The 27,777-nt window shown below is 53.3% G+C and overlaps 1 protein-coding gene across 1 annotated transcript; it reads left to right on the forward strand.

Annotated features, from left to right (window-relative positions):
- The first annotated feature begins 8,053 nt into the window (after positions 1–8,053).
- CPLX2 (complexin 2) lies at positions 8,054–20,481 on the forward strand. Its single transcript, XM_058546273.1, has 4 exons — positions 8,054–8,175; positions 15,127–15,245; positions 15,380–15,555; positions 16,258–20,481. The coding sequence occupies exons 2-4, from the start codon at positions 15,215–15,217 to the stop codon at positions 16,453–16,455; spliced, it is 405 nt and encodes a 134-aa protein (XP_058402256.1). The 5' UTR covers positions 8,054–8,175; positions 15,127–15,214; the 3' UTR covers positions 16,456–20,481.
- The last annotated feature ends 7,296 nt before the right edge of the window (positions 20,482–27,777 follow it).

The following is a 27,777-nucleotide window of genomic DNA, read 5'->3' on the forward strand; positions in this document are numbered from 1 at the left end:
CCTGAAGCTGCAGACCCAGGACCCATCTAAGCCCACTCTGGAAACGTGGCCACCTGTAGAGACACACCAAGCTCAAATGCTGCTGATGCCATCGCTTCTGGGCCGTGTCACCCTCAGCAAGGCGCTTAACCTCTCTGATCTGAATATCCCTGTCTGAACACAAAGTGGAGGTGACAACATGTGTGGTATGGAGGCGCCGCTGTGGGGATTGAATCAGATAAAGATTCCAGATCCCCCTCTGCAGTGAGAGGCTCAGTCGGTGACAACGCCTTCTCCTCAGCCCCTGCCTCTTCCCCTGGCTCCAGCTTCCCAAGACCTCTCCAACCCCTTGTTTGTTTGCCAGATAAAAGGTGGTTTTGTTTTATTTTGTGTTTCTGCCAGAAAGAAAAAACCAGAAGTTGAGTGGCACAGACAGCCATTTTCAGATTTGTGGGTGGAAAATTCCTCCTGCTCTTCGGCCTGCAGTCTAAGCCCCGCTGGACTTCCTTCAGGTGGTTCCCATTTGGGGACACAATAGCCCAGTCCCTTGTAGCTGGAGGGCAAGGGAGGAAGCCCAAGAAAGGGGGGCAGAAATGGAAGAAACACCTCCCCCATTTTCCTCTAAGCTTTCGGTTCTTTCGTTTCTGATTCCAACTTAACTGAACTGCGGGAACCACAAGGCAGAGTTCTCTGACCGAGCAGCTGGTAAAAGGAGGTTTTGTCTAATGGTCTCACTGCCCCAAACTCCAGAAGAAATCCCCACTTGCTCGGGGGTTAGAAGGAGAGAGAATTACTGCTTGCCGAGACTGTGCTGCTGTTCCCTAAACACTGTTTTCTCTGAGCCTCATGATCACCACGGCAGGTCAGGATCATTCCCCCATCTCACTGAGGAGGAAACTGAGTCCTGGAGAAAAGTCATGCCGTGACTGCTCGGAAGGAGCAGAGGGCTGCTGAGATTTAGCCCACGTCTCCACGTGGCCAGAGCCCAATGCCACCTCCTCCATGGCACCTCGGAGATGACCTGGGTGGCCCCGAGCCCACCCCCCTGCCCCTTCCCTGCTTTGGGCTTCCAACCCCAACTGGCTGCAAGCCGTGTGTATCTGACTCTGCTCCTCAGACCTGCCTCTTCACCGTGAAGGCACTCAGCGTGCTGTATCATCGTTGACCGCGGGCATCTCTCCCCACTCGTATTCTGAGTCCTTCGAATCAGAGGTTCCGATTGGAAGGAATCTTGAGCGTGTGAATTGGTCCATGTGTTGTCTCTCTGTGGAGTATTTGCATCTCTCGCTGCGGAGTAAAGAGAGGAAGAGAAAATCCAACACTTCCTAGATATCTTTGTGTGCACGGGAGAACGGCTGGAGTGTCACGGGCCCTCCGTACTTGTTTGATAAACGAATAGTTGAGGGAAACATCTCCACCACAGAGGGTTGCTGTGCAGCTTACAGGGCCGACGGCGTAACGCTCCTAGAACAACGCTTGGCCCCCGGGAAGCACTTTAAGACGTGTGGACCTGTGTGCCAAGTATAAGAGGGAAGGAATCCTCACCCGGGAGTGAGCAGTTTCACTGACTCACTGTGTGGCATTGAGAAGGTCCCTTCCCCTTTCCAGGCCTCTGTTTCCCCATCTGTAAATTGAGGACACTGGGTTTGATGATCTGAAAGTTCATTGCTTTTTATGGTCATTGCATTTTCCTTGCTTTTTATGCATGTTTCATCTCCCTTCACTCCACTCCTCCCCCAAACACACACACACACACACACACACACACACACACACACACACACGTGCCCATCAATCTCCAAAATAGCACCCTGCTGCCCCTCGGCGCTCTCTCTCTTTCATTTCCTTGACCAGAATCTCCACGAGCTTATTAACCTTTGTTGTCCATGTTCCTCAGATAGGCCTGCTTTAATAAAACAGCAATAACGTCCCCTCAGATTTATCTTATCAAAGAGCATGATCTGCTTTGTGGGCTGCGTGTGCTGGTCCTAAAAGGAAAGTAGAAGTCGTTTCCACCTCACTCGCTTCCTAAATGCAGGGGTTCTGCCGGCTGCCTTTGCACCAAGATGGAAAGAACATTTATCTTCACAAATGTAGGCGACACCATGGAGGCAGGCCTTCAAGGGACAGGGGAAAAAGCATTCCTTTCCAAAAGAAGCGGCGAGGCTGAAAAAGAAAAATTTCTCCTAGAACAGGAAAAAAATCACACTCCAGGGTCACTTACACACCCACAATTCTAGATGTGAAGGTTCATAGAATTTAAGACTCTGAAGTTGTGAGTGAATGTGTGTAATTGGTTGGGTCTATGCTTCCATTAATCCTAAAATGTCCTCTGATTCCATGATTCAGATTGTCTGTAAGACGAGGGCCCAGAATCATATGATTCTCAGATTCTATTGACCCAAGGAAAGGGGTTTTCAACTATTAGGCTATCAAAAACATCTTGGGGCTTTGTAAGCAATTCCTGGGCCAAATTCCTGGGCTCCCAGCTCAGAGATTTTGGTTCATTCCATGTGGGATGAGACCCAAGAATCTGCAATGTTTTTTATTTTTTATTTTTTTGTTGTTGAGGAAGATTGGCCCTGAGCTAACATCTGTTAGGCGCTGGAAATAGAGGCCCATCTTCCTCTATTTTATGTGGGACGCCCGGCCACAGCATGGCTTGACAAGTGGTGTGTAGGTCTTCACCCGGGATCCGAACCTGCGAACCCCGGGCCCCCGAAGCTGAGCACATGAACTTAACCACTACACCTCCAGGCCAGCCCCAAGAATCTGCAATTTTTTTAGTAAGTCTCCCATTCTGGTGGTTCTGAGTACAAGTGGGCCCCTCTTGGATATATAGTGTTGTAGACAGCCTGTCATTCTAGATTCTGTGATTCTAAAATGGCCTTTTGCTTATGATTCTAGCATTCTGGAACTCTGTTATTCTGTTTCCACATGCCCAAGGACAGGATTCTAAGGTGTAAAGACTATCTTTCTGAGCACGGGTTTCACATGGGGAGGGGAAAAGGGACCAAGTGTCATGAGGGTGGAGGGACATTCTGGAAGGAGAGCCTCCTGAGGACACAGAAATCAAGCTTTGATGCTGCACCGATTGTGCCTGAGCAAGTGAGCTCTAGGACTCAGAAATGAGGAGGCTTGGTGGGGTGCGTTGCCTGGCTCAGGGGTGACATGAGCATCTAGGGTCATCAGAGAAGAATTCCTGACGGACAGGGACGTCCAACCACATCCTGAAGAGTTGGAGGGGCTGAGGTTGGAAGAGGGGAGGCAGAAGTCACAGCAGAGAGCTCAGAAAAGAACCAGAGGCAAGGGAGAAAGGATTTATCACCAAAACATCCTCCCTGTGCCGGATGGTGGGGAAACTGCAGACTGGTGTGGCAGACATGAAAATGCAAGGTTTCAGGAAAGCTCAAAATGAGAGGGAGCTAACTGTGTGGGGATATCCCAGGGTACAATGTGTGGGCTGGAAGAGGACTGCTTTGACATGCTAATATGTGCCTGCATCTGGGGAGGGTGTGGATGGGAGGAAAGGCGAGGAGGGCCTCTGAGAAGCTGGTAGGCAGATGCTGGTCTGGGGAGGGGCTCCTCAGGAGGTTCCCATACACACACACCTTATGCACCACCAGTGAGTCAGGGTTCAGATGGGGAGCCTGGGACCCTCTTTCTGAGAAACAGAAGTGGAGAATGGAGAATCCAGAGGTTTCTGCAGCTTCCCAGGTTGGGCAGGAGCCAGCAGGTTGGGTTGCCAAGGGCCTCTCTGGTGGCGGGAGAAAGGAAAAGGAGGGATCAGTCACTCTTGGTGACACATTTAGCCTGTATGCCTGCCCAGTGGTGATGACACACTCCTGGCTGCACATACACACCCCTTCTGCCTCACACAATGACAGTGACACATGTGCCAGTTCACTGTGACACACATTTGCACCCTTACGGCCGATGGTGGCACCATTTCATACTGATGGTAACACCCTATCACCTATCATCTCTCATTGACAGCAACACTTAGACATACACCATTACACAGAAATGGTGACATGTCCCCAGAGCCTTTGCGTCTGGCACAGTCTATGTAAACGGTGCCCTCTGCAGTTGTGCACTGCACAACCTGCACAGCTGTATGTGGTATCTTTGCCTTACAACCGAACCATCACACAATGCCATTGACATATTCCACTTTGACAACAGCCACTTAGCTCAACACCTGATGATACACTCACACTTCCCACCAGGAAGGAGACACCAGCACACACTGAGAGTCACATGGTGACAGACACACACCTGCCCTACTAGCACCTGTGTTCCTCCATGTGGATGCTGCCCACTATCAGCTGCATGGTCTCACACTGGTGGGCACACACACAAATGCACCATTACACACTAGTGGGTTTGCCTTCACACCATCATTCCACATTGAAGGAGAGAGACTTGGACCCTGACCTCACACCCTGACAGTGATGGCACCCTAGCCATCATCAGTGACAAGAGGGGAGGCACTCATCAGGTGAGCAAGGTGGCCTAGAGCCCTTCCCTAAATACCACCTCCACAATCTGTTTCTGCCTCCAGCACGTGGCCACCCCCTCAAACCAAGACCATTTCTGCCCCTGCAGGCTCAAGCTAGAACTGCAGGGTGTGGAGTCAGCGGCTGGAGCCTCCAGGGTCTCCCCACACCCACCGGCTCAGCTCCCAGCTGAGGCGCAGGCCCAGCTGGCAAGCTCACCTTCATCTTTCATTCGGCCTCCAGAGGGACTGAGGCAACCGCAGGGAAGAAAGGGGCTGACCTTTGGACGAGCACCATTCTCGCTGATCACCACATTTATGGACTGTGACAGTTGTCATTCCTCACACATTGTTCCTTGATCCTCACACAAATTACTGACATTAGCGCTCTTGACTGGCTTCCTAGTGAACATTCAAGGCATGTACATATCATTTAAAAGTCCATTCAGATCTGGCCCCTTGCCCCAGCCTACGGCTCCTAAATAAAAGTGGAAATTCAGCACCAGCCAGGGTAAGACACCTTAAGCAGAGCCACGTTCGTATTTTACCAGGCGACTCTTAGAAGCTGTCTACAGAGCAGGCTCTGCAGGGGCCGAGGCCGGGGCGGGGTGCTGGCAGCAGGCTGGATGCAGGAGACGCAGGAGATGAAGGAAATGTTGACAACACACGTGACACGAGGACCCCGATCTGGGTGTGAATTCACGGTAGGTTTTTTTTTTTTTTTTTCAGTAAGAAACTGGAGAATAGGGAAGGCGATAAATGTCAATATAAAAAAAATCTGCAGAGCAAAAGTTACATTTCCATAGGCTGTGGGATGTGTCAGAAGAGAAGCAGCCCGGCGTGGTGGAAGGACCCAGAGCTCAGTGTCAGGCAGGCCTGGGCTGGAATCGGTTCTTTCACTGTATCTCCCTGTGCCTTTCCTTTCCCATCGTGAAAATAGGGGTTTATGTGAACAAAAGTGCTTTACGCAAAGCACCACAGTGAGCGCCTGAGACATACTGGGGGCCCAATGGTTGCTATGTTTAGTAGTATTGCAATAGTTAAGAAATGCTTATCATATTTAGTGACTTTTCTGCAATGATAGTGCAGTATTTGGGAATCATGTCCAGGCTGGTAACACTGAACAGGAAGCAAGAATTTATCTCTCCATCCTCCTTCTTCGATAGGAAGCATCAATGGCTAAAGTGTCATGATTTACCCCTTATCATTCAACAGGATGAAGCCACCAAGACTTGACTGAACTGTCCTTTTATTCACCAGTAGGATTTTCTGCAGCTAGACATGATTCATGTCAGCTCGTGCAGTTTTTTATAGACTCGTAGAAGCTTGGGTTCAAAAGGGACTTTAGCTGTCACCTGCCACCCAACTGCCGTCTTCCAGGGATGGGGAACTCACGTCGTCACATGAGGCATCCAACTATGACTAGACAGCTCCAACTGGTAGAAGGTTCTTCCCCTTAGAGCTTCTGTCTGTCTCCCTTTACCTTTCCCCCATTGCCCTAATTCTGTCTTCATCACGAGTAAAAACAATAGTACTCCTCTTTCCTTGCAATGGTCATTTACTCATTCAACAAGCATTTCCTTAGCACCTACTTTGCAGGCACCATGCTAAGGGCTGGAATTACAAATTGCAAAAACTTGCCAGCCCTCCAAGAGCTAATGCCCCTTCAGCATCCTCTCCTCCAGGTGAAACATCCTCAAATCCTTCAACCTTCCCTCATTGGACCTGATTTCCAGATGCCCACCACCAAATCACTCCCTTCTCTTCTAAACATACTCAAGCTTATTAAATTCTTAAATTTTGGTGCCCAGAACTGAGCCCAGTATTCTTCTGAAGGCTAAGTTGGGTTTCGAGGCCAGTTTGGTCAACATCCATGTCAAAGGCAATGCCTGTTGTGGAAAAACCCCAATTGTAACTAGAGTGCTGCCAGCCAGGTCCTGTTCACAGAGCTTCTGTTCTAGAAACAGGGAGAAAGGAGGGAGAAGGAGAGAGAGAGGAGGACTGTGATTCTTGAAATGGCATGATGTCAGGTCTTCCTGCCCAGCACTCCCCTCAGGCATTAGTGGCAAGTCTAAGTCCCTCTAATCAAACAGCCTCCCCTCTGCCCTCCTCCATTAGTGTCTGCTTCAGAAAAGGGAAGAAAAATAAAGAATGAGCAGGCTGATAGGCCAAGACAGCACGAAACAGAGAACTCAGACATAAAGGAAGGGCCTTCCCAATACCCAGCCCCACAGCCTGTAAGGGAAGAACAGAGATGAGCTTCAGAAGGTGACTCTCTGGGTGAGGAGGGTGGGTCCACCAGTAGCCTCTGACGTGTGGGCCCCCCACCTTGAGGCCTCTGCTGTGAACATATGTAAAGGAATAGTGAATAGTCTCCCCTGGTTGGAACAAAATCACGCCTCCTTCCTCTCCCAGATCCTGTCCTTCTGCAGCTCTTGCTGCTCCCTTCTTGGAAGGAAGCCATCCCCTTACAGAAGCAGAAGTCATCTCCACTCTGACATAACCCTGACTGATGCATAAGCTCCTGCAAATCTTTCAAAGACCTGGTGCAAGGCCCCTCCTCTCCAAAGCCATTTTCCTGCAAATAGGGCTGGATTAAAGGAAGTATTTAGAGCCAAAAGATGGCAGGCAGAATGGAGCTCATTAGGAGACAGTAATAAAATGAAAAATGAGTATGAGAGGATCAGGAAAGGCTGGGGGTGGGGGTAGATGTTGCCTTGCCTCTTGGTGGTCTCTTTTCTTCCCTGGGCATAGGAGAAAAAGAAATGGTCTTCTAGAACAAAGTTTGCCAAAGGACTCCTTCTCCACAGGATATCATATCTAGAAGGAATTGTCAAGTGACTCATCTAAGGTCCACTGCAATTTTGCAGCAGTTTTCTCCCTCTGGGTCCACATGGAGGCTTACTCACCCCTATCAGGCCTCACTCACATGAGTGCTCCATCAATGTTTCTTGAGTGCTCCTGCGGACACTCATTGTGTCCTGCAGCAGGACACAATGCTGAGGGCCTGCAAAGACGATCTGATGTTGATCCCATTCTGTAGGAGCTCAGAAGCAAGAGGCATGCAAACAGAGGAACAGGGACCCTGAGGCAGGGGTGTGTCTAGGGGTGGTGGGAGCTCTGAGGAGGATGTCACCAATTCTGCCTGGAGGAATCAAAAAGGGGGCTTTCCAGACCCTTCAGTTCTGCTTGAAGAACCCTTCCTCCATCCCCTGACCCCCACTGCCCTGAGGGGCATTGAAGCAGCAGGCTTGTGGTCCTAAGAGCTGTGGCCAGGACAGGTGGCTGCGGGGGGGATTGTCGGAGTGTCTGCAAGGGGAAGGGGGCAGCAAAAGGTGGAGGAGGAAGGGGAGTGGAGCGAGAAAAGGGGGAGGAAAGAAGGGGAATGGGAATTGGAGAGGGAGGGGGAGGAAGAAGAGAGGGGAGAGAGGGGAAGAGGGAGGGGGGAGGGAGGGGGAGAGAGAGAGAGAAGGATTTGAATTTCCCATCTGGAAGGGGAGCGGTAGCACGTCAGGGCCTGGCTGAGGGGCGTGATTGGAGGGCGCCTCCGGCAGCCGCCCGCGGCGGTAGCCGCGGCCCCAGCTCGCCCGGTGGAGTTGCACGAGGCGGCGGCGGCGGGAGCTGGAATAGCAGAAGGAACCGCCTCGCTCAGTCGGCCGGAGCCCTGCAGTGGCTCAGACGGTTGCGGGGACCGCCAGGTCGGTGCTGGCCGCGGGCTGGGAGGGCGGAGCCGCGTTGTGGGCAAGAGGGTCCCGGTTCTCGCCTCGAGGCCGCAGGACAGCCCGGGAAGCTGGGGAGTACGGCTTTTGGGGAGACAGCTCCCCAAGACTGCCCGGGCGCGGGAATGGGAGGTTGCGCGGCGGCAGCAGGGACCCTCCCGGCGCGCTCGCAGTGGTGCTGAAAGGACAGCTCCCCGCGAGGGGGAAGCGAGCAGGCGGAGGAAAGGGAGTGAAGGGAGGAGACCCCCGGGCGGAAGCCCGAAACTGCCCGGCTCCTGGGGAGCCAGGACCGCTCCGAGGGCGGCAGGAGACTCAAGTCAGAACCTAGATAACAACTCCGAGCTCTCAGGGGTGGGGGTGGGGGACGTCGATCTAAGCGACTTCAGGCCGTGGTTAACCCGAAGCCCCCAGGGATCTCTTCGCCCCGGAGGAGGGAGCCGCCCCCGAGGGGTACAGTCGGGCTCCCGGAGTGAGTCAGAGGGTGGCGGGAGGGGGGCGGACAGACCGAAGGTGGAGGGGAGGAGAACCTAAACGTCGATTAGGAGTGGGGGGCCAGGGAGACTCTTTGTCCTCGGAGGAGGGGAGCCGAGGTTTGGGCAGCTCACGTCCGCTGCCAGGGGTCGTTAGGAACGATCTCTTCTAAGCCCTCGCCCGCCCCACTCTGCCCCCTCCCCCAGCAAAGTTTGAGACCGGGCTGGGTCTTGGGGTTGGAGCTATGTGTGTTGGGGGGAGGGGAGCTCTCAGTGGCCACCCGAGAGCTCCGGGGCAGAGCTGCTGGCTGTGTTGGTCTCCGCGGGGAACCGGGAGAGGGGCGCCAGGATTCCTGTCCCTTCTTCAGCAGGGGAAACGGCAAAGCCCTCGCCACTTCCGCTCCTCTGCGGGAGCCGGTTCTCTACCCCTCCCATCCTCCACTGCCCCTTCCCCTCCCCCAGTGCTTCTCCCTTCCAGAGCGCTGGGGGGTGAGATGGGGGTAGAGGGACATCCCCTGTCTCTGCCATCGCCATTAGCCTAGGGTCCCCTGCAAAAAGCACATGTGTGTTGAATTGAGTTGCAGTGAATATAGCCCGGACTTGAGCCATAAAAAAACAGAAAAACAGCGACAAGGACAAACACTGCAGGTGCCTGAGTCTGCTTGTCAGATGGTGGGCCCCAGTCCCGAAACCCGCCTGGGGCTCAGACGGCCGAGCCTGAGGAGGTGCCTCCGCTGCTTTCGGGCTGGGATGGTCTGGGAGGGAACGCTGAAGACGCACGCGCCCTATGTCCTGGGCGCCCTGGAGGCACGGAAACCTGGTGCTGCTGCAACATCCCTCCCCCACCCCATCTCCCTCTCCCCGCCCCCAACCCAGCATCCCCACTACCACCACCACCACCACCCCCCTTCCCTCGCAGGGATAGACCAAGGCTTCCCGCAGACCCGCTGAGGAGCGCCTCCTAGCGGTCTGGCCAAAATCCTCAACGGCTCGCAACACTGCCGGACCTCACCACTCCTACAGGCATATGGCAAAATATCTACACAGACGCCCGCGCACACGCTCACGCAGACTCACACAATGCCTAAGTTCAGTTAGAAACGCACAATCACACTTTGAATGCGTATACTCTCACATACTCGCTGACACACAACATTAAATTCAATCCAGCAAATATGTCCTGAGGAGCTACCGTGAACCAGGAGATGTCGCAGACTCTGGGAGAGGAGAAATGCACCAGATACAGGCCCTGCCCCGGGAGGAGCTCAGGGTGACCAAGAAGAGAAAGACACCTAGGCAGACAGAGCACACGAGCTGGAGGCAGGCAAGGCTGCCCTAGAAAGTGCCATGGGTCTCAGAAGAGGAGGACACCGTCACATCTCATGGAGGAGATCCCTGAAATTTCATGGAGCGAGTGATGTTTGACAGAAATCTTTGAAAATTAATACTGCTGCTACTGATAATGATGCTGATGACAATGATGATGATGATGATAGCTAATATGTACTGAGCACCTACTATGTGCCAAACACTGGGCTGAGCATTCTCTCATTTAATGCTCACAACACATCTTGGGCATAAGTATTGTCTTCATTTTACAGATGAGAAACGATTAAGTCATTTGTTCAAGGTCACTTAGTAAGTGGTGGAGCCAGGATTTAAACTGGCAGAGATGAGGTTAAGAAGTTGCAAGACTGTGGAAACAGCATGAACAAATGCCCAGGGGATTTTGGAAAGAATATGTGTTGAGGTATAGCGGAAGCAGAGCCACGAGCAAGGGATGGGAAATGGATGGCAAGGCAGGCAGGTGCTAGACTGTGTAGGACTTGAAGGTCAGCAGAAGGACTCTAGTCGGTTTAACAAGGCCATGGGGAGCCATTGCAGGGTGTGTTTGCATGAGCAGATCTACCCTTTAGGAAGATTAATCAGACGGCCATGTGGAGGATGGATAAGAGCTAAAGGACGGACAGAGTTAGAGGTTATGCACAAATCCAGAACCTCGAGGCCACAACCGAGGCATCAGCAGCCACAGGAGAGGGAGGTGTGGATGCAGGAAGCACTGTGAAGCTACAGTCTCCAGACTTCTCTCTCAGCACCCTATCCCAGTTGTAACTCACCGACTCCCTGTGTGGGTTTGTCCAGCATCTGCCTCCCAGCTCACCAAATGCTGTGAGAGCCAGTACTGGGACTGCCTGTTCCCTGCCGCTGCCCAGCACCCAGAACAGTGCCTGGCAGAGAGTAGGTGCTCAAAGAATATGTGTAGTGTGAGTTAGTGAGTAAGTGAAGAATTTGCTGACTCTGGAGATTCCAGTGGAGGCAATTGGAACAAGGCATGCTGGAGGAAAAGACGGTCAAGTGGGGGAGGCAGGGATGAGACTGATCTTTGGACAGATTGAATTTGAGATTATCCATGTGACAATATCCAGCAGAGTCAAATGTGCAGGTTTGGGGAGAGAGAAAGAGTTATCTGTGGCTGAAGAAGGGCACTAAACCAACGCGGGTAGGAGAGATTCCCAGCGGAGACGATGGGGGAGGGAGGGGCAGTGGGAGGGAGAGGAGAGGGAAAGATTGCTTAGAGAACATCTACATTTTGGAAAGGAGTCAGCCAAGGAGAGAGAGAAGACGTGTCTGACAAGTAGGATGAAGCCCGCAGAATGCTAGGTCATGGAATTCAGGAGATTCAAGAAGAAGGCTGAGAAAAGCAGGTGAGGGGAGGGATGGAGGGGTGGAGGGTGGCGGTGGTGGGGTAGGGGGTCATCATCAGCATCTGATGTTGTGGAAAGATAGAGGAGGAGCGCTGTGAAACGCTGCTGGGTCTGGCGTTTTGGAGCCTGTGGCAGCTCTGACTAGGGCAATTTTGGGGGCAGTGCAGAGGCAGCAGATCTCTGATCTCACAGAGCTGGAGGGCTTGACTGGAAGGTGAAGAAGTGGAGACACCAAGTGGAGACTCCTCCATCATGAAGTTAGAGGGCAGAGATTAAGGGAACGGTGGGGTTCAGAGCAGGAGTTGGAGAAGGAAGGGGATAAAAGAGACCTATGGAGAAGAAATGGAAACCTGAGGAAGAGGAAGCGATGATGGGTCAAGGAGGAGGCTTAGGGAGAGAAAATCTGGAGCACAGGCAGAGGGATTGGCTTCAGGGGGAAGAAAGGGGACATCTTCCTCGGGAGCTGGGAGGGGAGGTTGCAGGAGCTCACACCAGCTGGCATTAGTCGTTTTGATAATGACAATCGCCACCATTTACTGAGTCCCTCATCATGTGCCAAACACATTCCAAGGATTATTTCTAACCCTTCAAAGTGGTATTATAATTCTCACTTTATAAAGAAGACCAAGATTCAGAGAGGTTACGTCAATTATTCACGTCAATTATTTACGTCATTATCACATAGCTAAAAAGTAGCAAATTCAGGATCCGAGTCAGATGTGCCGGACCCCCTAGCTCATGAGCCTTCCACTGCACCACATGAAGTGGGAAAGAACTCACTGCTGAGAGGGATGGGATTGCAGTAGATTAGGCCTTGAGAAATTGGTTAGGGGAGTCTCGACAGAGTGAACAAGAAATTGCTTAACAGCTGAGAGGACCATTTGGGGATCAGCAGCAGGACTTTGGGGTGGACCCAAGAAGCTCAGCTAAATAATCCCAGCAGGCTCTGAATAGGAGGCACCTGGAGCAACAGGGATGTAAGAGATGTAAGCACTCTTACATCTTGAGGACTCAGGCCTTGAGCAGAAGTACTTTGCTTATTGGGGGTGTTGGTAATCAGTGTTTGCTGAATGAATGCATGGAAGCAGAGAAATCTGGAGAAGGAGATGGTTTAGTGATAGAGAGATGGCATGTTGAGTTTGAGCGGGGCCCATGGGACATTCAGGGGGAGGTGTGCAAGAGGAAGGCAAATGTATTTGTTGACGTCTTTGTTGCCTATTTCCCACACACCCCAGAATGTAATCTGCATGAGGGCAGGACTTTGTCTGTCTTGCTCACTGGTATGTCCTCAGTGCCTAACACACTGCCTGACACATAGTAGGTGCTCAACTAATACTTGCTGGATGAATGAATATAAGAGTCTGGAGCCCAGATAAGACGTCTAGGTGTCATCAGTGTCAGTGGTCATTAAAACCCCTAGAAAGGATGAGTTTCCCCAGGGAAAGTTTAGCGTGGAAAGAGAGGCAGGGACTGAGGTAAGAGTTCTGGGGAACATGTTTATTGAAGAGACAAGAGGAAGAAAGGGAGCCAGCAAAGGAGACAGAGAGAGAGAGGGAGGGGGAGAGAGGAAGAGGAGGGGAGAGGAAGAAGCCGGAGAAGAGAGAGCAGTAGAAGATGGGGAAAAGCAAGGACTGAGTCACAGAACCAGGAGAGGAGAGGGCTTTGAGGAGGCAGTGGAGTGGCCAGAAGTTCAAATGCTGCAGAACTGCTCCAGCAGAAGCCCTGGGGAAAGGGCCCGGAGGATCATCTGGCCCAGCAGAGAGACTTGTCAGAGCAGCAAGTTAGGGACGAGGCTGGACCTAAAGCCCAGGCGCCCTGTGGACCAATTTGAAACATCTCAAATTAGAGTTCTGCATCCTCCACCACCACCTGGCAATTCGTTGAGCTGCACGTAAACACAAAAGAGGAACCCAATAGTTCCTGAAATCATTTGATTATTAAATGGTTTATTTCCTGTTCTTAGAAATGCAGTCTTTTTGCAATGTTTTGAGTCAAAGGAAAACATCTTGATTGACTTAGCTGAGCTGCCTTCAAACTCTGAAATCTGGGTCAGAGTGGGTTCTCCCGCATTTCCTGGAAATCCTGTTCCTTTTTGGCGTGTCCTCATAAATATGCAGTCTGCTCTAGCAAACATTAATGAGCACTGCTACACACCAGGCACTTGACCAGTATCTTCTCTTCTCCTTCAAACATCAAAACAAGGGTTGGCTTAATACTCCCCATTTGCAGGGAATAAACCGAAGCTTTCCCAGGGAGCCACAGCCAACGAGTACTGAAGCCAGGAGTGTCTGATGCCAAAGCCCCTGGGGATGCTTTTCCACTTCATCCTGACTTTCTCTCCTCAAAACAACCTCTCAGGTGTTCTGATCATTTAGAAGTCCTCAAATAAACTATCGGAACCCATTTATGGAAAGATCTCAGTCTGCCGATATGTTTTCTCATTTTGAAAGAAATGAGGAAAATCCGTCATCAACAAACATCCAGTGACCTTGAACTCAACCTAGTTGCAAGATCTGGCCTGGCTTCTCGGCCACCATTTCCCAGGACCGCCTTTTCCTCCTAGCAAATCATAGAGACCCCAAGGCTATGTGGGATGAACGGCCTTGGGAGCAGGCCTGGCCTCAGTTGACCATCAAGCTACGTCACACTTTGGATAGCTCAGGGATGTCCCCATCCACACCTGAGAAGGGATTTGTGGTGGCTCTGCCTATGAGAGAACCAGTGAAACTGGTTAAAATAAAAAGGAAATCTCTAAGAGTTAGAGCATCGGGGCTCAAAGGCTCAGGGATGCGGAGAAGTGGGTAAGAAGGTAGCCCAGGGTGGCGGGAGGCTCCAGGCTCTCGGCCCTCCTCCTCCTCCCCCAACACTGGAACAGTGCCACGTTGATATATTTTGCATATTGAGATTCCCATTAAGATTTTATTTGGAGAAAATCTTCTGAGGCAAAAAAATAACAATAAAAATTAAATAAAAACTGAAAGTCGGTGATTTAGGGAGACGGGAAGGAGGACTAACATAAGCTGAGTGCTTCCAAGGCCAGAGCTTGGTACTGTAAAGGCCCTAAGCCCCAAGAAGATTATCATGTCTCCAACCCCCCACGTGTAATTCAAAATAAAAATCAATATTAAGCTATAAAACACAAAACTTACAGTACGCTGCAATAAAAATAACTGATTTCTCCCTTTATCTAATTTCGGAAGTCTGGATGTGTTCCTCTACGCTGGCTGTTCTCATTCCCCCAGCCCCCGCCTCTGGTTTGTGGCGGGGCGGGAGCACAGGCTCCTTCGCTCCAGGGGCTCATCCAGTGGCCCAGGCTGGATTCTCTCCAGTCTCCACAGTAGCCCTGGGAACGGAGGCACTGCCATTTCTGCCTCAGAGAGGAGGAAACGGGGGCTCAGGGAGGTTCAGTAACGGGCTGAAGGTCACATGGTAAATAAGCAGCCAGGGTGGCATTAGAACCCAGCTCTGCCCGACTCCAATTCCAGGTTCTTTCTAACCCTCCTGGCTTCAACCCAATTAAAGCAATACGGTCAAATGAAGGTTTTAAAATGGGGATCAGAAGCCGTTTGGTAGCACACACGTGCTGTTCAGGAAATTGCCCCCTTCCGGCTCCTTCCCCGCGGTACCACCTCACTGGGTCGTGGCCTCAGACTAACGTGCCGGTGCCTGAACCAGGGGGCGGCCGCCGTCTGTGTAACTCCACCGCCCTGCTTGTGCAGAGGCCCCTCCCACCTGACCCCCAACCTCTTTTGCAGGTTGCCACATCTCCCCGAGGCAGGCCTGCCGGGAGCGCTGCATGCAAATTCGGTTGCGGGCTAGGGCACGCTAACCGGAGTCGTAGGCATGGATTTCGTCATGAAGCAGGCCCTTGGAGGTGAGCCCCGCACCCCTCACCCGCAACTGGGGTTCCAACCCAGGTGGGAGGGGGCTCAGCGCACCAGGCCCCTCTATCCCCACCCCTGGCCCGCCCTGACCCCGCCCTCTCCCTTCCCAACCCATCCCCCGCAGGGGCCACCAAGGACATGGGGAAGATGCTGGGGGGAGAGGAGGAGAAGGACCCAGACGCGCAGAAGAAGGAGGAGGAGAGGCAGGAGGCGCTGCGGCAGCAGGAGGAGGAGCGCAAGGCCAAGCACGCGCGCATGGAGGCCGAACGAGAGAAGGTCCGGCAGCAGATCCGAGACAAGGTCAGCACCGCCTGCCCTCGCCAGGGCGGGGCACGGGGGTAAAACGGCCCCCAAACCCAAGCCTCGGGCTCCCCTGAGTCCCAGCTCTCACCTTAGACTAGCTCTCTCTAAGCCTCACTCTCCTCATCAGAAAAATGGGTGTGGCAGGAACACCTCCCTCAAGAATCGTTATGGGATTGAACACGATAATGCACATAGGAAGTGCTCCCTAATGTTTGCTGCTATGGTCCGCAATCTCATACCCGAAACCCCAGAGACCAAATATGTTTAGAATCCAGAAGTGGGGACTTTTGGAAAGTACCGCAGTGCCCTGAGCACCTGTTACTGTTATCAGCCACGTGTCTGGTCCCACCACTGCCATAGATCAAGGCTGTAAGTAACCTTCCATCAGTTCCAGTCTGGTTTTGTCACCGAAATTTGGCCCCAAACATATGGGAGAACTTTCAGTTTTCAGATCTCAGGGGATTTCAAAGGTGCAGAGAAGTTATTATGAGCAGGTGTCGATTTTAAGAGAAAATCGACTCTCTCTCATTGAGCACCTACTGAGGACAGGCCCAGTCCTACAAGGACGGTGTCCTTATCCCCACTTTGTGATGAGAGGACTGATGCTTGGGAGTTCTCATGAGCTGCCGCAGCCGAGTCTGCATGACCTTGAGGCCCAGTCCTCGTCATTCACGCTCATCTCTGCCCTCCCCTCCCCAGTATGGGCTGAAGAAGAAGGAGGAGAAGGAGGCTGAGGAGAAGGCAGCCCTGGAGCAGCCCTGCGAGGGAAGCCTGACCCGGCCCAAGAAGGCCATCCCCGCGGGCTGCGGGGACGAGGAGGAGGAGGAGGAGGAGAGCATCCTGGACACGGTGCTCAAATATCTGCCCGGGCCGCTGCAGGACATGTTCAAGAAGTAACCAGCCTCCTGCCCCGCCCCCACTCCCCTTGTTACTTTTTTTTTTTTTTTGGTTCTTTCTTTTTTTTTCTTTCAGTTAAGTCTCAGTTCTGAAGGGGAAAACCTCAGTTGGCCTCTGCTCCCCTTCCCTGGCCAGGGGCTTCTCCCCCTGAGCACTCCCTGACACCCCTTCATCCCAGGGATCCAGCCCTCACCTCACTCCCAAGTTGCTAGAAAAAGTGAAGACAGCTTTTCCCCAGAAGGGGGCATTGAACCCAGTGTGGGAGGCAAGGGGGGCCCCTCCAGAAGCCTCAAGTCCGTGCTAGTGTAGTAACCCCCCTACATTCCTTCATGCGCCCCACTGCCAGGAGGACCACCGTCCCCAGCCAGCCAAAGTAATGACACATTCCAGCCCTGCCCAGCATGCTGACCTTTGGCCTCTGACACCCAGGTCAGAGCAGGGGCCTTGAATGGCCTGGCTCTGAGGAAGGGAGTCAGGGTAAGCCTGCCCTGCAAGGGCCCTGCCCTGAGAGGCCCCACTGTATTCTGGCCAGGCCTGGGTCTGGGCAGGAGGCTGGGGCTCTTATTCTTCCGCCCCCGTGACGACACCCAGCCCAGGAGCACCCCTCCCCCAGCCCCCACCAGAAGAGGTATAGCCCCTGCCAAGCCAGTCCCTCCAAACGGATCCTCTTTGGACTTTAACTCATCTGTGGAGGGTCCCCGGGTAGGGCAGCCCCTTGTTCCCCCCACTCCACTTAGGTCCTGGTGCCCCACTGCCAGGCTGGGCCCAGCTTGCCCAGCTGAGGGGCTGCCCAGGCCCCCCCAGAAAACACTCGGAGCCATTGGGCAGTGATGGCCCATGCCATGGGAGCCTCCCCTTGGTGCAGCCAAGCTGCCCCCATTTCTATCCACCCCTCTTCCCCACCCTGTCCTGTCCATGTGTTTCTAGAGCCCCATGCTCCCCAGGAGGACCCTACCTGGCCAAAGCCCCAAGCCTCTGGGGAGAAGCCAGTTCCCACTTAACAGAGGCCTCTGTCCATTCTTCTCATTGGCCAAGAACAAACTCTCCTCTGGGATGAGTGAGACTGGCATTTGTCCCTCACCCCCAAAGTTGTCAAGGCCTCCTGCTCAATTGGTTGTGTGAGAACTGGGGGGCCATGGAGCACATGAGAGAGGAAAGTGTGTGTCCATTCATGCACGAGTGTGTGTAGCAGAGACTGCATCAGCAATTGTATGTCCAGAGAGTGTACATATATGTGTATGGTTAGAGTGTGTGTGTCTTGAGATTGTGTATCTGTGTTGGTCATCATATCCCTGTGTTAGAGACTGTGTATGCTAGGCAGCGTTGCATACGTGGGCTTGTGTAAGGTGGTGTGTATGAGTTGAGATTGTGTCATATGTGTGAGCTAACTATCTCACGTGTGTGTTAGAGCTGGCATGTGTTAGCTTGTATCTGCATGTGTTTTCAAAACAGCATGTGTGTCAGGAGTGATGGGTATGTGTTAGAGGTTGTAGAAGTGTGTATGTGAGAGAGTTGTCAGAAGTGCTGAGACTGTTGTGTATGTGTGTGTCGGTCTGAAAAGGCAGTTGTGTGCAGGGACGTGTGCTTGGGGAGAAAGAACATGAGTCAGATGCCCCCTCTCAGCCCCGAGACCATTGGTCACAGGTGGTCACATCCAATAGGAGACCTTGTCCTTGGCCTAGAGTCCCCCCACCCTTGGGGGGTTCCTGCCTGAAGTCCTCAGAAGTCTGCTGTGACAGACCCAGGCAGTGCCCCAAGAAGCCATGCTGGCCCCCCGCCAGGGCCAACCCCAAAAGCAGGGGCCAGGGAGGGGGTGACTTGCCTGCCCTCAAAGCCCCTGCCCCATTGGCCCCAGTTTGCATTCTGCAGGTTTTCAATTTTAGTGGATTTATGCTTTTATTTCAGAGAGAGACAAGTGTCTCCTCTGTCCGTTTCCAATAGTTAAAGCCATATCAGTTAGACTGCAATACTTTAAAGATGAGACAACACAATCCATATGTTTAGGGAACCAGAAAAGTCCCCTGGTCTATCCCTTCTCTGGGGAGCAGGGCCTCAGCAATGCCAGCTCCCTGGACTTGCCCTTCTCCCCCACCCCATCCCCTCCCCGGTGCCCCTGTGTCCTGCCCCCCAGGGGGCCCATGTCCGTGTCTGTGATGGGGAGCCACCTCGCAGCCCTGTTGTCTGCTCGTCTGTTTGTGTCTGTTATCCTGGGCAGGATGGTCATTCTCTAGAGCCCTGGGGTCCTGGGACAGAGACAGGCAGGGCCCAGTCTAGGGACCCCAGGCCTCCCCAGACCCTGTGTATGAGCCCCACCTGGAAACAGGAGTGGATCCCAAGTGTTCAGAAAGGTCTCCCCCTCGACAAGGGCTCACAGACCTTGAAGGTGGTGCCAGGGCACAGAGAGTGCCAGATGGGCAGCGGAGACCGAGGCCAGGGAGCTCCAGATGATCAGGGGAACCTAGCCATACGATATATCCCAGGGGAGCCTGAGGGACCCCAGACCCTCAGAGGGCATCCCTGCTGGTCTTCACAGCCCCTCTGCACCCCCCAAGCAGGCTCAGGGCTTTTCCCATATAATAGTGCCCTCCAGGCTGGCTGGCTTAGTCTGGTGCAAGTCCCAGACTCTTCCCGACTTCCCCAGCTTGCTCTCAAGCAGCAGGACTGGAGGTCTTCCTGGAGATGGAAACAAGGGGGGAGTTTCTGCCTGGAGCATACCTGGCTCCAACTGCCAGGTGATCACTCTTGGGTCCAGGGGGACGCGATGACTGTCATTCCTGACACAGACCTGACTGTGGAGAGAAGCTAATGTGTGGCCCAGAGAGGATGTCGTGTGCAACACACTCAAGGGGGGCACAAAATATGTGTGGGATGCTTTAGCAGGGAAGGGATATTCACATGATGTACCTGGGGCAGGAGGAGTGTGTGGTCCACTGGATGGGAGGGAGGTGAGTGTGTCATGCACAAATGGGGCAATGTGCACCTGACACACTTAGGAGGCAGGGGCAGGGAGGGAGTGGCCCCAGAATTCAGCCCTCGCACACACACACAACGTATAAAGGAGACATCCCCGAGCTAGGGAAATAGGAAGGAGCAGTCATTGTGCACGGGTAACAACAGAGCAAAATGCAAGGGAGTGTGCACCGCCCAGTGTGGGCATGTGTGCCTGCAGGGAGGCCGCCGCCTGCTGTGTGCCTGCGAGCTCACCGCCAGAGTGAAGGGAGAAGGCCTCTCTGGATCTCCCGCGCTGGGCGCTGGTGACAGGGCGGGATTTCCACACGTGGACATCCTCTGTTCCAAGTCTAGAAGCTCCTAGAAGGTGTCCTTAACGGCAAAGCTGTGTGGGGTCTCCTCCAATGCAAGGAAGTCAAGAGACCCTCCCAGGTGTGTGTGTGGGAGAGAGAGAACGGGAAAGAGAGAGAGAACGGGAAAGAGAGACAGAGAACAGAAGTGTTTCAGCCCAGTCCCCCTCAGGTGGGGCAGCTGGTGGGCAAAGCAGCCCCCCCAAAGGCTTGTGGCTAGAGTGAAATGGGGCAGACCTCCAGCCCCAAGAGCCCCCGGCACCCAGCTGGCAGGGCTGTCTACCCCCACCCCTCAACTGCTCCATCTTTCTGGGGTCCTGCAGGCCCTTGACTAGACAGGGGGGCTGGGGGTCCGACTGGCTCAGATGAGGGGACATCTCCCAGGCCTGAGGACATGCCTCCCCCACACGTTCCCTGCACCTGTTGCCCACCCTCTTCGCCGGGGAAAGAATGGGAGGTGCTCATGCAGGCCCTGGGGTGGGGCGGGGGTCCTAACGAGACCCAGGTGAGGACGACCATCCTGCTCGTGCGGGGCAATCCCTTTCCCACATCTGTGCTGTGTCCTTGTTGCTCTGCTTCCTTTAAATGTGTCAGTGCCTGGGGGAGGGGAGGGATCCCCCTCACGCCCCCCGAACCTGACCAAAAGCCATGGCTGTTGCTCCCCCTTTGTATGACGCGATGCTAAGATGTACCAAACCAATCGTGACAACAAAGAGAAGACCATGTACAGCAGCTCTTGGTCTGCCTGTCCTCTTCTGTCCTTCAGCTCCACCACAGCTACATGGGGCCCAGCCGAGGAGAGGAGGCCAACCCACAGAATTCAGGAGGCCCCAGAAAACCTTCCATTTTACCCTCGCTCCTGGCCAGGACACTGTGGAAATGACCCCAGAAATCAATCAAGGCTAGAGTGGCAGCTGGCTCCAGAGCTTCAGGCCCACCCACCTCCCACCCGCCAAAGCCAACTGCACAACCCCAGGAGCTGGTGGTCCAGCCTGGTCACAACACCCACACTCTGTCTCTGGCCACATTCCCCCCAAGTTCCTCAGGGCGTGGCATCTCGACATGCAGCCAAGTCACATGGATGAGCAAAGGTCTGCCATTGGTCATCCCACCAACATCCATCGAGTTCCTACTCTGCCAGGCAGCGCACAGCAGGCTCGAGACACAGAGAGGGCACCACTCAGCACTGGTCCTGACACAGACACTTCCCAGGCCTTGCTGAGGAGTCAGGACCAGACCAGAACCCCCTCCTCCCTCGGCTGCCCCCAGCCATTGCCCTAACTTAAGCTAGGCCTCATCTTCTCTCCGCTTAGCTAGGCACTTCCCACTGCCCACACACTGGTCTCCCAGCCTCTACCTCTTCCCTGCCGTCCTCTCCCTCACCCGAAAGACTCAATGTAACCACGTCACTCCCCTGCCCAACACCCTTCGATGACCTGCAGGATAACACCAAGACTGTCCAGATGGCCTTATGTGATATGGCCCAGCCTGCTAGGTCTGACCCACACCCAACTCTGCTCCAAGTGCCCCCGGTCCCCACACATACCATGCTGTTTCATGTTTGCATGTTCTGTCCCCTCTGCCTGGAACGAATGATACCCTCCCCTCCTGGTGCACCCTTCTAACTTTTCAAAGTTCGGCACAGATGTCACCTCCTGTGTGAAGCCCACCCCGACACAGCCCCCGGCCCCTGCCCACAGCAGTTTGTTGTTATGCTCACACGACACAGCACCAGGGCTGAGCGCTCAGACAGCACTGGGTTTGCTGGTGGGTTCCGTCTGCCAGCAGAGTGGTCTTGAACGAGCCTCTTAACCCCTCTGAGTGTTTGCTCCCAAGTGAAATGGGACAGTAGCAATTGCTCTGACCTCTGCAGGTGTGAGGAGTACATGGGGTCCTGCTCGCACACTCAGCACCGCATGCCAAGCATTCAGTGAACGGCACTCTGCAAATTCTGCTGTGATTTACATTCCTGAACGCTCTCTCTCGCTAACTCCTGAGCTCTGTGAGGGCAGGGCTGGCTGGAGCCCACTGCCTCCCAGCACCCACCACAGAGTCTCGCTTACAGTGAGTGGGTACTCAGGACCCCAGTGCTGATTCAGGGCCCAAGCAATCGGTCTCCATCTCATCTACACGGTGGCCATGGTCACTTTTCCTTCAGATCTCTGCACCATGGACAGTAGGGGGAGGGGAGGCAGAACCTGACCCCTCTCTCTTCTGTGCCATAACATCAGCCCTCCTGCCTGTTCTCCCAGATCTGCCCACGGCCCTGGGCTAGTGCACTATGAGCAGCAGGTCCCCCGGGCTCTGGCATTCGGGGAGCTCAGGGTGCAATGGGAGGAGTGAACCTGTGGAGAAGGAGCGCCCTCCAGGCAGAGGAGCTGGCATGAGCAGAGGCCTGGAGGAGACAAAAGTAGTCTGACACGGGAGGTGGGAGTGGGGAGGGAGAAGTGGGGGATATCTGCAGGAACTAATTGAGTTCTTGGTGAAAAGCCGAGAGGCTGGAGATGTCAACCAGGGTGCCAGGCAATGGAGCTTGGGCTCTACCTGCAGGCAATGGGGAGCCACTGAAGGCTCTTGAACAGAGGTGTGACATAGTGAGATGGGCAGACTGAGGAAGATCATTAGGGCTGTGAGGAGGATGAACTGGGAGTAAGAGGCTGGAGGCCAGGAGTTCAGGGAGGAGCTGGTGCAAGGTCAAGGTCAGAGATGGTGAGGCCTGACCTCCCGCAGTGGTGAAAGGACCAGGAGAAGTAGGCAGATTGGAGGGCTATATAGGAGGGCAAACTGGCAGGACTTGAGGACTGGATGTGGGGGGCATGGAGGAGGGAGAGGTCTAGGCCAGTGCCTGCGTCTCCATCTCCGGGGGGCTCCATTCTCCAAGATCAGGAACACTGGCGGGAGACAAGTTTGGAGGAAGATAATGAGTTTGGTTTAGGGCTTCGGGATTTGAGGCGCCTGGGGGGAGTCCAGTGGGCCATCTTCTCTCCACACTGGAGAAAGACAGGAGAAGCACAAACCATGCTTTGCCTGGGCTAGCCCCCAAATGGAGCATGTCTTGACCATTTACTTCACCACAGGGATCAAAGCATAGGAAATCAAGACGCCTGGAGTGGGAAGAGGATTTAAAGTCAAATCCATCCTCCCACACAGCCCAGGAATCCCTCCTCTGCTGTCTTGAGTAGAGGGCACTCTGCTTGCATTCCCCACAGTGTGGGGGCGCTCATTACAGTCCCACAGGTCCCTTCTGACTCCTACAGCAAAAGCTGCCAGGAGGCAGGGGGTTAATGAAGCCTCCTCCAGCATCCCTTTAATTGACTGCAAAACCTTGCTTCCAGACCACTCACTTAGCACGTGTAATTAATTGGGGTTTCTCGCCTGATCTGAGAGATGATTCGATACTCCCTGAGGACAATGTTTTCTCAGCTAGGATCCTCCAGCAGGAGCCGTCTCTACGCACCAGCCTCTCCACGGGCACTGACCTGAGTGGGAATGCAGACTCCTGCCTCCCTTCCTCTCCATGTGAGCTCGGGCACAGACATGACACGTGGAATAGCTCGATGGGTGGGGCCAGAGCTGATGTTACTATCTCCTTGATCCAGGTCCAGGGCATCCACCCTGCCCCGAGGCAGGCCCAGCGGTCTCCAGCTCTCAGGGACATCAACTCCCCGCTGCTCTCATAGTGAGAGGCACTACATGAGGGTCAAGACAGCTCACCCTAAAGTGCATAACTGGGGGAGAAAAAGGAGGAAGGGCAAGGGGCCTCCACTCACTAAGCCCCTGCTACAGGCCATCCACATGGCTGTTGCTTTAAAGGTCCCACCTCTGTCCATCCTGACAGGAATCTGAGGTCAGGATTATACCCATGTTACACATGAGAACACTGAGGCTCAGAAGTAGAGGCATATAACGGGAATGAGGACAAGCTTTGGTTTTCTCACAAACCTGGCTTTGAATCCTGGTTCTTTCTGTCTGGTCTTGGGCAGATGACTCAACTGCTCTGAACTTTGGTTTCCTTAATTTTTTAAGAAACGATGATATAATAATGCCTAACCCCAACAACACCACCAGGGTGGTTGAGGTTATTAAATAAAATAATGTCGGTGGATCCCCGAGCACTGTGCCTCTCACACAGCAGATACTGAAAGAATGGCAGCCATTACTGTGACATGCTACTATTACTATGGTGAGATTGAAGACAAGATGAGTAGAGGAAAGGAGAGAAAAGATGTGAAAAGGATAAGAAGATTAATTTCAATAAAAAAATCCTCAAATCATCCCAACAGTAAATTGGGAAGCCTGGATTTCAAATCAAATCTGTCTCATGTCTTTTCACTGGAACACAAGCCAAGCTGAGAGGCAAGGGTCACAAGGGAGAAGGGGGACAGAAGGGAATAACTATCTCTTCCAGGAAGATCTCTTCAGCTCAAAAGAGACTTAGCAATGTATATTAGGTATCTGTCGCTGCATGACAAATTACCCCAAGATTTAGTGGCTTAAAGCAATAAACGTTTCTTTTCTCTCACAGTCTCTGAGGGTCAGGAATTCTGAAGTGGCTTGATGGAGTAGCTCTGGATTGGGGTCTCTCATGAAGTTGCAATCAAGATGGCAGCTGGGACTGCAGTCCCATCTGAAGGCTTGACCAGGGCCAGAGGATCCACCTCCAAGATGGCTTGGTCACATTGCTGGCAAGCTGGTGCTGGCTGCTGGCAGGAAGCTCTCTTTCCAGGAGGGCCTCTCTGGAGGGCTTCTTGAGTATCTTCTCAGTATGGCAGCAAGCCTCCGCCACAGTGAGCAGTCTGAGAGGGCAAGGTGGAAGCTGCAACATCTTTCAAGACCTAGCCTCAGAAGTCGTACACCATCACTTCCACACAGTGTTCTGTTGGTCACACAGTGGGGGGACACTACATAGGGCATGAATACCAGGAGGGAAGATCACTGGGGGTTGGTGGCCATCGTGGAGGCCCACCTGCAGCCCCTGGTCAGCAAACCCGCCTTCATCCATCCATGCACTCAGCAGACATTTCCTCATTCCTTTCAGTACTCAGCAAAGCCTTCCCAAGTGCCCTCCCCATATCAAACACGGGGCGATGTGCTGCTTTTCAGACCCGGATCTGAGCTGGTCACAGGCGCTCAGAGTCTAGACATACGAGCAAACATCTGGATTTCTCTCCAGACCTGGTTCCAAGCCCGCCTTGTTATGTCGAAACCATTTTACCTTGAGCATATTATTTTACCCCGCAGGGCCTCCAAACAAAGGGATAATAATGTTTGCACTAGCTATTTATTGCAACCAATGTAGTAAAGTGCCTGGCACATGGCAAGTTCGAAATAAATGGTGACTAATACTATTAACATTACCACTCTAAATAAGTGGAGATCGCACTCCCAAACCCAGAAAGCAGCCCCCTTTAGGCTTCCTCTGCCCCCCAAGAGAAGGCTGGGCTCTTGCACCCCAAGGCTGGACCCAGCTCCTGCCTGCCACCTCCTCCCAAAGGCCTGGCCGAGCCCTGCTGTAGCTCCAACAGCCAGAGGCTCCCTGGCTGCCAGCCCTAATCAGCAGCTCCAGCCGAGACCTCAAATTGATTTGCCATCGTTTAGCTGGGAAGCAAGAGCTCTTCTTGACTCGCAGCCAAAATCCATTCTGTGATAGCAAAGTAATCACCCCCGTGGCGGGTGTCCGGAGTATGTGATAGAGATCTAGGACAAAAAGTCTCCATCCTACCACCCAGAGCCCGAGGCTCCCTGAGCTGTCTCAGGTCCCCTCCCTCCTCCTGCCTGTGTGCAGGCTGCTGGCGGGTCCTCTCGAGACGGCATGTGGCCCCACATCTCACGTGGTCTAATGCAGTGAGTGGTTCTCAAACTCTGCAGCAAGTGGAACAATCTGGGATCTTTAGAAAATACCAATGCCTGCCACAGGCCCCCAGACATTCTGATTCAATTGGTAAGGGGTGCACCCTGGGCATCAGCGTTCTTACAAGGTCTCCAGGTGGTTCAAATGTGCAGCAAGGTTGGGGAACTGCTAGTCTAATGCACACAGCATTGGCCTCACCTGGCTGCAAGTACTTCTGCATTATTCACTTAGTCACTCAACAATGTTTACTGAGCACCTACGAGGTGCCAGGCACTGCTGAGGAGCTGGAGACACTACAGAGAACACAGTAAAGTGGTTGCCCTCCTGGAGTTGACATTCTAGCAAAGGAGACGGACAGAAACAAAAGGATAAGTAAAATACAGAATATGTTAGATGAGAATAAGTGTTTGCAAAGTCACTTCTGTATGACCAAAGTCACTTTTGTATGACGCCTGGGTCACCCATACACCAGCACCTGCCCCATCTGTCTACTGCTGTCCAGCTCCTGGTCCCCACCCCAGATCCAGACGGAGTCTTCACCTCAGCCATACAGTGACCCCAAGCCTGGCCACACCCTGAGCCCAACACCAAGCACAAAGTGAGGTTGAACCCCACTGGCAGACAAGTCCTCAGTCTTGATAGTCCCTGGCCATTTGCTCAGGCCCCAATTCTCCCACAAACCCAGCACTTCATGTGGAGAATGAAGCCTCTCTAGCCCTGCCGCAGATCCCAAACTTAGCTCTCCTCTCCGCAGCTTCCCATACAGAAAACCCACTGGGTTTTCTAAGGATTTTTACTACTAGTATCTAGAGGCACGAGAAAACAGATGGACTAAACAGATGGGAAAGGCCTCCGAGTGGTAAGGTTGTTGACGCTGGAAGGTTCCTTAGAGAGCATCCCACCTCTCCCCCTCACTTCACAGCCAGGCCCAGAGAAGTTAATAAGTAACTTGCTCAAGGTCACACAGCAAGTCAGCAGCAGAACCAGAATCAGAACCCAGGCTTCCTGTCAATCCAGGGCTTTCTCTGCTACCCCATCCTGCCTCCCTAGAGAGCACAGGCAGAGTCACCCGTCTGGTAAAACAGCCCCAGAATCTCCTTTGGGAGTCCACTCTTCCCCTGTTCTCTCTCCATGATTTGGCTGAAATCCAACCCACTCAGCACCAAGTATCCCCTGGCCCCATGACTGGTCGGGAGTAGACTCGGGACCCAGGCGAGGCAAGACGGGGCAGGGAGACTTGCTGAGACCTAGTAGTTGCTCTGGTGCGTTTAATCTGCAGACCAAGGGGCAGGAGTGGCTGCTGTCATGTTGCCATCTCATGTGAGCTGAGGACGAAGCCAACCTGGGATGGAGAGGAGATTTGAGAGATAAAAAGAAATGGAGTTGTGGGACATCCTCTGACCCTCCACCAAGCCGTACCTGGAGGAATTCTTACCTGTGGTTTTTTGGGTTTCATTAGTCCATAAATGCCCCTTGTGCCTAAAGCCAGTTTGGGTTGGGTTTCTGTCACTTCCAGGCCTGACCGTTATAGACAGGAATCCCTTTCTGGCTCTCCCAGCACCTCTCTTATCTGCTCACTGACGCCCACCATCCTTTTGCCCTTGGACCCCCACTCTTAGAGGTTCACAGAGCATGGTCTCTCTCCCCACCTGGCACTGCTTCTCCAGCTTCTTCCACATTGTGATGGGCAGGACAATGGCCCCTGAAGACGTCCGTGTCCTAATCCCTGGAACTCGTGAACATGCTGTTACTTTACATGGCAAAGAGGAATTCAGGCTGCAAATGACATTAAGGTTGCTAATCATCTGACCTTAAGGTAGGATGATATCCAGGATTATCCGGTTGGGCTCAGTGTAATCACCGGGGTCCTTAAACGTGGGAGAGGGAGGCAGAAGAGAGAGCCAGAGAGACGGTAGCACACGAAGGGCTCAGCCCAATATTGCTGGCTTTGAAGTTGGAGCAAGTCAAGCTAAGGAAAGTAGAAATGGCCCCAGACGTTGGAAAAGGCAAGGGAATGGATTTTCCCCTGGAGCTTCCAGAAGGAACCAGCCCGCCCACACTTTGATGTTGGCCCAGTGAGGCTGAGCCCCGTAAGACTTCTGCTTTCCAGAATTGTAGGAGAATAAGTTTGTAAGAATAAAGCCACTACGTTTGTGGTCATTTGTTACAGCA

The sequence above is a fragment of the Diceros bicornis genome, chromosome 1, assembly GCF_020826845.1.
Source record: "Diceros bicornis minor isolate mBicDic1 chromosome 1, mDicBic1.mat.cur, whole genome shotgun sequence".
Lineage (NCBI taxonomy): Eukaryota > Metazoa > Chordata > Mammalia > Perissodactyla > Rhinocerotidae > Diceros > Diceros bicornis.